Consider the following 11,097-nt stretch of genomic DNA (forward strand, 5'->3'; position numbering starts at 1 on the left):
ATGCATGCTAACAAAAGCACCATGCATTTTGGTGAAGCGGCATTACAAATTTAAATTAAAAAAATGCCCATGCACTTTGGTGCTATTGAGGGGTGGCAGGCAGTTCATTCTCAAATTAATAGGCTGTTCTGCAGCAAGGCACATACTCTGATGCATCGCATAGATGTGAAGTTGAACCTTTAAAACACAATCAGGAGGCCGAGGGGCATCAAAAACCACAGCAGTGGTAGCTGATAATAGCATGGCTGTTTTGTACAATGTCACTACAGTACTACCCTACCTCACTGCGCACTCACTGCTCTATGTTTTCCAAAAAGTTTAACAATAGATTTTATGGCTGGAGCTACACTTCAAAATTACAAACAGATTCTACTTAACAACAAACCTACAGTCCCTGTCTTGTTTGCACCGCCTGTATACTGCTGTTCAAAGTATATAGGGCCAAAGGGGCTTGTAATGACCTGAGGTGAGGGGGGCGGGAAAACCCATGCTATTTTTCTCAGTGATTTTCATCCATATTGCACCCGTTTTACGACAATAACTTGCATATTATCCTTTAAAATTAGCACTTTTGAATTCGAACGTTTGAGTCCCATAGACTTCAATGGGGTTCTAAAAGTTTGCGCGAACGTTCGGTCCGTTTGACGGTTCTGGTGCGAACCAACGGGGGGGGGGGGGGGTGTTCGGCTCATCCCTAGTTGTTAGCCCTGCCAAATGTCCCGCAATGCACTATGCTCTGCACCAAACTGACCGCCAAATACCTCCTCCACCATTTGACAGTTCTTATATGGATGTAGCATTACCCCCGGAGGAGCTGCTGGATTTTTGGGCGGCACATTACCTCACGGCTCCTCCGAATTCCTAAGGGTGAATGATGTGTATTGCATAAGGTAGAGGTAAAGGAATGTCCACGACAGGTGCTCTTTGCTGTGCTCTTTATTACCCAGCTGGGTAAAAACAATAAACTTGTGGTGAGGAAAGTAAAGCTGAAGAAGAAAGGAGAATAGCAGATTCAGGCGTAATGATAGAAAACAGTCCTGCTCCCAAACGTAACACTTCTCTGTGCCACTCCCGCCATAGTGGGTTTAGTGTACCCGGACAGGCCTCTCTCACTGACCTGGCACCCGGAGTATCACTCAGACAATTGTAGGATAAAGTCTCTGCCACAGACCCTCCTTGGTGAACTTGAACTTGAGGAAAAGTCTCTGCCACAGACCCTCCTCGGTGAGCCTCAGAAGATACCTCTGCCACAGGCCCTCTCTGGATTGAATTCTCAGAGATATCCCTCCTTAGATGAGTTACGTCTGGATCTCCTTCAACTTGTCGCCCAGGTACCGACTGACAGGTGATCAATGCTTCAGTGTCGGGCTACCTCGATCCCTGGTGGTTTGTCCAGGCCCTTTTGGATCGCCAGCCTCTCAATGGCGCTCCTCAGACTGACTCCCCACCGAACAGCAGTACAGCTTGGGATCCTCAAAGGTGGGAACCCAGTCACTCACTGGGTCCCCATCACTGTTCAGATGCTCTGGGCCAGCATGGCCCCGGAACCAGGAACACCGCATGGCACGCACACCTCGACCAGGTAGGACATAACGACGGGGCGCCGTGATGTGGTCACCCTAAAGGTGGGTGCCACACTTGATGAAGAAGACCCAGAACTAATGGCGTCTGCCTCATAAATACCCCTCCCCAGCATGCACAGCGAGGTCAAACCCTCCCGATTGGCTGCTGGGAAAGAGCACCCAAACCTTGACTCCACTGCTGCCACCTACAGCACCGGGGCTGGAAGAACATCCCAGTACAGCCGAACAAGCCCACAGCACAGCCAAGCTGAGACAGAGACCCTGTTTTGCACTTAACAATCTGCATCAGAGTCTAACTACACTCTAATCTACTTCTAAATTTAACTAGCACCGGTATCATAAAGTACACAGGCGCTACATGGATAAGGGCTGGGTGCCACTTGGCGCTGTTACCTGGTGGCACCACCACTTGTGACATCACCGACCCAGTATGCACCATGTCCATGATGTCACAAGTGGGGGGGGGCAGTGCCACCAGGTGATGTCAAGTGGCAGAGGAGGCATTCGGCAGTCAGCCATCAACAAATAAGGAGCTTTTTTTATTGGAGGGTTCCAGCGGGTGGCGTGATTGATGATGGATTTACATCAAGGGACACTGTTTTTTTATTTTTTAATAAAGAAATTGCTAAAAACAGTCTCTGTGTTTTTATTACTTTTTGACACTTTTTTGTACCCCCTACGCATTCACATAGGGGGGTGGGATCTGGGTGCCCCCTTCTAAAAGGGAGCTTCCAGATTCCCGATAAAACCCACTGCTTGCAGACCCCCACAACCACAGCCCAGGGTTGTGGGGAAAAGACCCTTGTGGGGTGGGTACTAATTTGCATTAGTTGTGAACAAGGCCAACATTGTCATTTTTGGGGTTCTGACAAAAGGAGGGGAGGACAATCTCCTGTGACCTGTGGAATTCTGAGGTCACTTTTGGCAAATATAAAGGATCCTGTCTGAGGATTACCCTATCCTCTAGGAGCAACAAAAACCCATGGGGGTTTTTTTGGAGAGAACCTTCTCTAGGCTGAGCCCAGCGAAAGAAGACTTTCCAAACTTTCGCATAAATTTGTCTGGTGACTGGCTTCCTACTCTGTAAGAACATCCCCTACGCCTGAGGATCTCCCTCTCAAACACCATGCCATCAGGGTAAGAAAACCTGGATCAGGATGTAACACTGGTCCCTGGGAGAGGAGATCGCGTCTGGACGGGAGATGCAGCGGAGGAGCAATCGGCCACCTTCTCAGGGAGTGGGGAACCATGCTCACTTCGGCCACCAGGGAGCGATCAGAATAAGGCACCCGTTTGACTGGGATAGCTTCTGCAATACCCCGGGAATGAGCACCAGGGGAGGGAATGCGTACGCCAGGGAAAATTCCCAGTTCTGGGCTAAGGCATCTATTCCGCGGGAGCCCTGCTCCCTGGTGAGAGAGAAGTACTTGTGAACTTTTTTGTTCTTCCTGCAGGCAAACAAATCTATCTCTGGTCTGCCAAATTGTTGGCTTACCAGAGAGAAAACCTTGTTTAGCTCCCACTCTCCTTAATGAATGGGTTGCCTGCTGAGGAAGTCTGCCTGGATGTTGAGGGACCCCCTTACATGTACCGCCGAAACTGAAGAAGTCTTTTTTTCCACATCCCCCAGGATCTCCTGGGTCAGTTTCATCAGCCTGCTGTACCTTGTTCCCCCTTGATGATTTAGGTAGGACACAGCTACTGCGTTGTCTGAGAAGATCTGTACTTCCCTTCCCTGGACATGGTCTCTGAAAAAGTTTGGCGCTTTTCCGACTGCTAACAGCTCCCTGAAATTGGAAGAAGCTTTGCTCTGCTCCCGGTCCCAAGGGCCCTGGGCGAAGAGATCTCCAATATGAGCTCCCCAGGCACTTACGTCCGTAGTCAGATTCAACAGATTCTGTTGGGTCCATGATCGACCTCCCAACAGGTTGTCTGTGTTGAGCCACCAGTCTAGGGAGTTCCTTGTCTCTTCTAAAAGGGACACTGTGCTGTCCAGGGATTCTCTTCTCCCATCCCAGGAGGAGAGAGGGAATCCCTGGAGTCTCCGGGAATGGAACTGAGCCTAGTGAACCGCTGGGATGCAGGATGACATAAGCCCCAGCACTCTCATCATGGCCCGGCTTAGAGAGGACTCTGGTACCAAGCAGAGCCGATACTGCTCTTTGCACTTTTGTGATCTTTTCTTGGGGCAGAAAGATCCTTTGGTTCACTGAGTCTACCCGGTACCCTAGAAACACCTTGGATTGTGCAGGATCTAGGGAGGATTTCTCTTTGCTGATTAGCCACCCCAGATATTCTAGAGTGGACAGCACTTTGTCTCGGTCTGCCTGGAGTTGTTCCAGGGCAGGACTGAAAATAAGCATGTCGTCCAAGTATGGGATCAAGGCTATCCCCTGGAGGTGTAAGAACGACACCACCTCGGCCAGAACTTTGGTGAAAATTCTCGGACTGGCCGCTAGGCCGAAGGGGAGAGCCTTGAACTGCCAGTGTTGGACGCCCTGCTTCGTCTGCACTGCAAACCTCAGGAACTTCTGATGTTTCGGTGAAATGGGGACATGCAAGTAAGCATCCTTTAAGTCCAACATGATCATAAAGACTCCCTCCTGGTAGTGTCTTCTGACCGTGTAGATGCTCTCATCCGAAACCTTTTGTACACTAGGTACTGGTTTAGCTTTCGTAGATTTATGATCAGCCAGAATTTGCCAGATGGTTTTGGCACCACAAATATGTAGGAATAAAATCCCTGGCCGATCTGATCTATGGGAACAGGAATGATGACCTCCTGTTCCGCTTGTTCGCCGACACTCCCCAAAAGGCCCCTTGCTTTCAAAGGATCTTTGGGGAGATGGGTCAGGATAAAGTTTGGGGGAGGGGGGAGACAAACTCTAGTTTGTATCCCTCCCTTATCAAGTTTAAAATGTAAGGACTCTGAGTGATATTTTCCCATTGGGGGAGGAACCACAAGAGCCTTCCGCCAACCTTTATGTTGGCATCATTTGGACTCCTTGTTGGAAGTACCCGCCCCCGGAAAAAAGGATCCCACCTTTTTCCTTGCTTTTACCAAATCCTCACTTTTTCCTCAGCACCTTCTTCCCCTTAAAACGGTCCTTAGAAGGGGGCCTCGAAAAAAAATCTTTCCTTTATCCTTCTTGGGCTTTGCAGGGAATTTTTTGCCTTTTTCTGTGGAACGAGACAGTACCTGTACTAGGTCTGAACTGAAAAGCAGAGATCCTTCAAAGGGTATACCGCAAAGCCGAGACTTGGATGTGAAATCTCCATCCCACGTCTTTACCCAAAGGGCTCTTCTAGCAGAATTTAGAAGGGCTGCCGATTTGGCGGTTGTTCTAACTGTCTCTACCGTGGCATCTGCCAAATAGGCTACTGCCTTCCCAAACCACTTCCAGAGAATCTAACACCTCCTTAGATTTACTCTCCTGTGCTACGTGGTCCATTAACCTGCGGACCCATGCGTCCGCATTTCTAGCGACACAGACGGAGGCCAACGCTGGCGTCCCAGGCCCTGCATAGCAAGGTTTCAGATTTCTTGTCCATCGGATCCCGAATGCTCCCTGAATCTTTGAAGGACAGATCCGAACGTTTGGATACTTGAGCCAATGAAGCATCCAGACGCGGAACTTTAAAGAATCTGTCTTCTTCCTCAGCTTTAAAGGGGCACCTACGCTTCAAGGTTTTAAGTCTTAAAACCTTGCGCTCAGGTTCCTTCCATTCTCTTAAATTGATATCCTTAAGAGATTGGTGTACTGGGAAAGATTTGTTGGCTTGGGCTTTTCCAAGTCCCCTGTACAGCCTATCTTGTGCTGAGACTTGAGTGGGTGGTATCTGAATGTCCTCAGAGGTATAGATAGCCTTGAGGAGATCCTCCATATCCTCAGCTGAAAAGAGATGTCCGTCAGGTCTAGCCTCACCGAGACTACCCTGGTCAGAATCCTCCCCTTCTTCTCGAGAACTCTGGTCCGAGGTTTCTAGCTCTTCATCAGAGACGGTTAGAGACGGTCACACTTGCCGGGGGTCCCCACCAGAGAGAGGGGGCTTTCCCTATCTACGGGGGCCTCCTCCCTCTTTGCTACTGTAGTTTTGAAGGACTGCGTGGCGAGCATTTCAGCCTGTAGTGCCCGGCACTCCTTCATAGCCTGCGTTGTCTCCTTGCCTGCTAATCTGTGGGTGCACTTAAAGCAGAAGGGTTTAGCGTGTCCCTGTGGGAGTAAAATAGGGCCACTCTAAATCTTCTCCCCCCTGCCAGCAGAATCACTCACCCTTGTGATGCCGGAATCGGTCCGCCCTCCTTCTCCATACTGCTTTGGGCAGCCCGCCCGCCTGGGAAGGATTGCTCTGTGCAGGTTGGGGGGGGGGGGGACACAGGACCGCGGACCCCCGCTCCATTACCGCTGTTGTGCCGCTGTACAGCGTGACACGCCGCTCGCCGCCATTTTGGTGTAGCCCGGACGCGGCGAAAATTTCATCATCCCGGCGCGCCACAACCCACATCCGGACATGCGCAGTGGCGGGACACCGAGGACAGCGTAGCGGCCCGTAGGAGATCTCCTCTGCCCTAGTCCCGACCAGGAACTGCCCAACAGCCTTAGATTCCCTCCCCGCAACGGGGGACATCCGAGCGACTCCTCCATGCTATCCACCACTGTCCGGTAGGAGCAGAGAGTGGGATATATGGTCCCTGGGGATGTGGACAGGTGTGCCGTCCTGGAAGACGACTGGAGAAAAAAATGCTTTATTTTTGTTATCGTTGCTAGTTTGATATAGATAGGAGATTCGACATGACGGTGACAATAACAATCTGTCTTTCGAACCTGCGGTCGAATGTGCCTAACCTTAACTCTATTAGTCCAATATTATTCTACATAGAGGGAAAAGATTTGACATAGAGAGAAAAGATTCAACATTATAGAGACATATCCTCAGCTGAAAAGAGATGTCCGCCAGGTCTAGCCTCACCGAGACTACCCTGATCAGAATCCTCCTACAAAATAGGGGATAGTTTTATTGCATTTTTATAATTTTTTTATGGCGGCGATCAGCGACATTATGGAGGACACTTCGGACAATTTTGACACATTTTTGGGACCATTGTCATTTTCACAGGAAAAAATGCTATAAAAATGCACTGATTACTGTGAAAATGACAATTGCAGTTTGGGAGTTAACCACAAGGGGACGCTGAAGGGGTTAAGTGTGACCTCATTTGTGTTTCTAACTGTAGGGGGGCTGGACGTGTGACATCATTGATTGTGTTCCCCTATAAAAGGGAATTCATGATCAATGATACTGCCACAGTGAAGAACGGGGAAGCCGTGTTTACACACACCTCTCCCCGTTCTTCAGCTCCGGGGACCGATCGCGGGACTCCAGTGGCGATCGGGTCCCGCGGTCACGGTCACGAAGCTTCGGACCGGGTCGGCACTGCTGGGCACTTAAAGAGGACGTACCTGTACGTGCTTGTGCCCAGCCGTGCCATTCTGCCGACGTATATCTGCAGGAGGCGGTCCTTAAGCGGTTAAAGGAACCCATTTAGAAAATAAAAAACAAACCTTTACAACCCCTTTAACCAGTTCCCGACCCCCGCATGTACATATACGTCCACAATATGGCACGTACAGGCACATGGGCGTACATGTACGTCCTCGCCTATTAGCGGGTGGGGGGTCCGATCGGGACCCCCCCCGCTACATGCGGAGGTCGGGTCCGCTCGGGGAGCGATCCGGGACCACGGCGCGGCTATTTGTTTATAGCCGCTCCGTCGTGATCGCTCCCCGGAGCTGAAGCACGGGGAGAGCCGTATGTAAACACGGCTTCCCCGTGCTTCACTGTGTCGGCGCATCGATCGCGTCATTCCCTTTATAGGGAAGACACGATCGATGACGTCATTCCTACAGCCACACCCCCCTACAGTTGTAAACACACACTAGGTGAACCCTAACTCCTACAGCGCCACCTGTGGTTAACTCCCAAACTGCAACTGTCATTTTCACAATAAACAATGCAATATAAATGCATTTTTTGCTGTGAAAATGACAATGGTCCCAAAAATGTGTCAAAATTGTCCGATGTGTCCGCCATAATGTCGCAGTCACGAAAAAAATTGCTGATCGCCACCATTAGTAGTAAAAAAAAAAAAATTTATAAAAATGCAATAAAACTATCCCCTATTTTGTAAACGCTATAAATTTTGCGCAAACCAATCGATAAACGCTTATTGCGATTTTTTTTACTAAAAATAGGTAGAAGAATACGTATCGGCCTAAACTGAGGAAAAAAAATGTTTTTATATATGTTTTTGGGGGATATTTATTATAGCAAAAAGTAAAAAATATTGCATTTTTTTCAAAATTGTCGCTCTATTTTTGTTTATAGCGCAAAAACTAAAAACCGCAGATGTGATCAAATACCACCAAAAGAAAGCTCTATTTGTGGGGGGAAAAAGGACGCCAATTTTGTTTGGGAGCCACGTCGCACGACCGCGCAATTGTCTGTTAAAGCGACGCAGTCCCGAACTGTAAAAACACCTTGGGTCTTTAGGCTGCATATTGGTCCGGGGCTTAACTGGTTAATTCATTCGGATTTTCGGACTAATGCATTTTTAACGAAACAAAATAAAAACTATTTTTGGGAGTAACTAAATAAACGTATTTTTCGATGAAAACTAAATTCCAAAACAAAATATTTCAGTGTGCACATATCTACTGCTGGCTTTTAATTTTTGCAGCGGTGGGCGAACCCTCCACTTTAAGTGATTCCAAAATCCATCCAACCCTTACTGCAGAATCTCCACATCTTCTCCTTGTTTATGTGGTTTAATCACATTCAGAATTTCAGAAAGGAAACGGCAGCATTTAGAGAACTGTAAAAAAAAAAAATCCAATAAATCTTCAGAATCTCACCTGTAATAGTGACCTCATAGTTGACTGTGATGTCACTTCTCCTCCTGGATGAAATATAAAGAGTCAGTTATATATGGAAGAGCTCTGATGATGGCTCACCAAGAAAATGGTTACAGATGTTGTCACATTTCCTCTTATTTTAAACCAGTTGAGCAGAAGAACAAATTTTCATCTTCCAGCTGTAGGCCTAATAATTTAATCATAACTTTGTCCCCAGATCCCTCCATAAAGAGTACCTGTCACATGTCTATTGCTGTCACAAGGATGTGTACATTCCTTGCTACAGGAACAAAAGTGATAAAAATAAATAAAGCAACAGTGTAACAAAAAAAAAAAAAAAGATAATTAAGCACTTAAAGCGGAGTTCCAGCCACAATTTCACTTTTTAAATATAAATACCGCTGTAATACACAAGCTTAATGTATTCTAGTAAAGTTAGTCTGTAAACTAAGGTCCGTTTTGTTAGGTTGTTACAGCATTTAGACACTTTATAAAATAGAAATTGACTGGGGCCATCTTAAGTGTGGGCATCATGAAGCCAGACTGTATGACTTCCTGGATTTCAGCCTTGCAAATCTCGCACATGCTCAGTGCTGCACAGGCAGTGTCAGATCAGGTTTCAGCACCTGTGCTGTCCAAGTCACAGAGAATCACAGACTCCTGGAAAGTTACACCCACTACATTCCCAGGAGTCTGTGCGGTGTAGGTTAGGAAGCATTAAGCACCTAGGTGCAGGAAGTGGGAAGATTAACTATTCTGCCTAGCAACAACACTTTGAAGGCATCTAAAAAAAAAAAAAAATTCGTAAAGGACTAATGACATTTTTTTAAAACTACTGATGTAATGTTATATTTATGGGTGGAACTCCACTTTAACCACTTCCATACCAGGGGGCACTTACGCACCTTCCTGCCCAAGCCAATTTTCAGCTTTCAGCACTGTCGCACTTTGAGTGACAATTGCGCGGTCGTGCTACACTGTACCCAAATGAGATTTTTATCATTTGGTTCTCATAAATAGAGCTTTCTGGGGGCGCATGCGCGGCGCGATGCTGACAGGACCCGCCTGAGCTCAGCTCCGTCACACCCGGTCCTCTTGGCTCATTTCCCCGGGGCTATACAGCACAGATCGCGGCGAAAATACCAAGCACCCCCGTGGGAACAAAGGGTGCATGCCATCAGCGAGGAAGAACCGGTTTAAAAGACCCCAGCACTGCCTCACTAACTTTCTCCTGGACATGGAGCAGAGGAGCAGCAAGGCATCCCAAGATGGCGCCGGCGGCCTCACGTGGGGAGGGGGAGAGCAGGCCTCACTACAGCCCAGCACCCAGGAGAATCGTGAGTACAACTCCCCTCTATCAAAGGCAGACCTGGATGAGAGTCTCACCTCCATATATATCAAGCTTGTGGAGAAAATAGAGAGAGAGGTGCACAAATCTACAACAGCCCTCTCACATGAGATAGCCACCATAGGCACACGCACAGATCTCTTGGAGACTAAACATGACGAGCTTTCACTGGCTCATAACGACCTGAGAAAAGATTATGAGAATTTGGCAGATAATTTTGCCTTTATGCAGGCACAGGTTAAAGATTTGGACAACAGAAATCGTCGCCAAAATATCCGGCTGCGTGGGGTCCCTGAGACTGTCACAGAGCTAATGCCTGCTGTATCCAAGATCTTTCATGGTCTCCTCCCAGACAAGCCATTAACTGCTTTTGCATGTGACAGGATTCACAGAGCCCTTCGTCCAAAACCCACAGCTGATAACCCCCCCAGGGACATTATCATGTGCATGAAGGACTTCTTGGTTAAAGAGGACATCATGAGAGCATCTAGAAACACTCCCAATATTTCACATGAGGGGAAAAGAATCCAGATATACCCAGATATCTCCCCTGCCACGCTAGATAGAAGACGTCGGATGAAGGAGGTCACCTCTGTTCTACAATCAGCCAGAATAAGATATCGCTGGGGATTCCCATTTAAGCTCACAGTACCCCACAATGGATCCACTTACACTGTTTTTAATGTGATTGAAGGCAAGGAGCTTCTGATAAAATTGGGCCTGCTGACACAAGACCCTCACGCCCACCCTCCATCCACTCCAAGACCCTCACCTATCTGGTCCATCCCCCTAACAGGTGCAACCAGAGGGACCAAAGGAAACTGATCAATTACTTTCAAAATCAACATAACTGATAATTCCAGCTACATGAGAATTGTACAGAATTGCACTGACTGCGATGTGACTGTTTCCTCTCCCTCCTGTGTCCCCTAAATTTTTACTTTTGTTTTTTTTTGTTTTTTTTTTTCTCTTTTCTTCCCCTCCCCCTCCTTATCCTATATACTATCTTTCTTTTGGAAGAATATGATATGTTTTCTTTTCTTTTCCCTTTTTTTTTCTTTTTTTGGAAGCCCTTGAGGAGCGAATCCACCCTGGGAAATGGGACAGACATCTCTGTCCTTGCCTTGCCTCACAGATCCCCCCCTCCCCCCCCTGCTCCAGAACATACCACAATGTTGTCTAATATGCCCAGTTGTTCTTCTGGTATATACAAGACTTGTAACTATCTTGGAGAATATGTATGGTGACTTAC

The 11,097-nt window shown here is 47.7% G+C and overlaps 1 protein-coding gene across 1 annotated transcript in view; it reads right to left on the minus strand.

Annotated features, from left to right (window-relative positions):
• Positions 1-8,580, minus strand: part of LOC120921681 (myelin-oligodendrocyte glycoprotein-like) — a 39,211-nt gene extending 30,631 nt beyond the window's left edge. The window contains exon 1 of the mRNA XM_040334210.1: positions 8,498-8,580. Within this exon, the coding sequence (XP_040190144.1) occupies positions 8,498-8,515 (18 nt within the window). The 5' untranslated portion in view covers positions 8,516-8,580. The remainder of the gene's footprint in view (positions 1-8,497) is intronic.
• Positions 8,581-11,097: the final 2,517 nt, after the last annotated feature.

Source organism: Rana temporaria, assembly GCF_905171775.1.
Source record: "Rana temporaria chromosome 2 unlocalized genomic scaffold, aRanTem1.1 chr2t, whole genome shotgun sequence".
NCBI classification, from domain to species: Eukaryota; Metazoa; Chordata; class Amphibia; order Anura; family Ranidae; genus Rana; species Rana temporaria.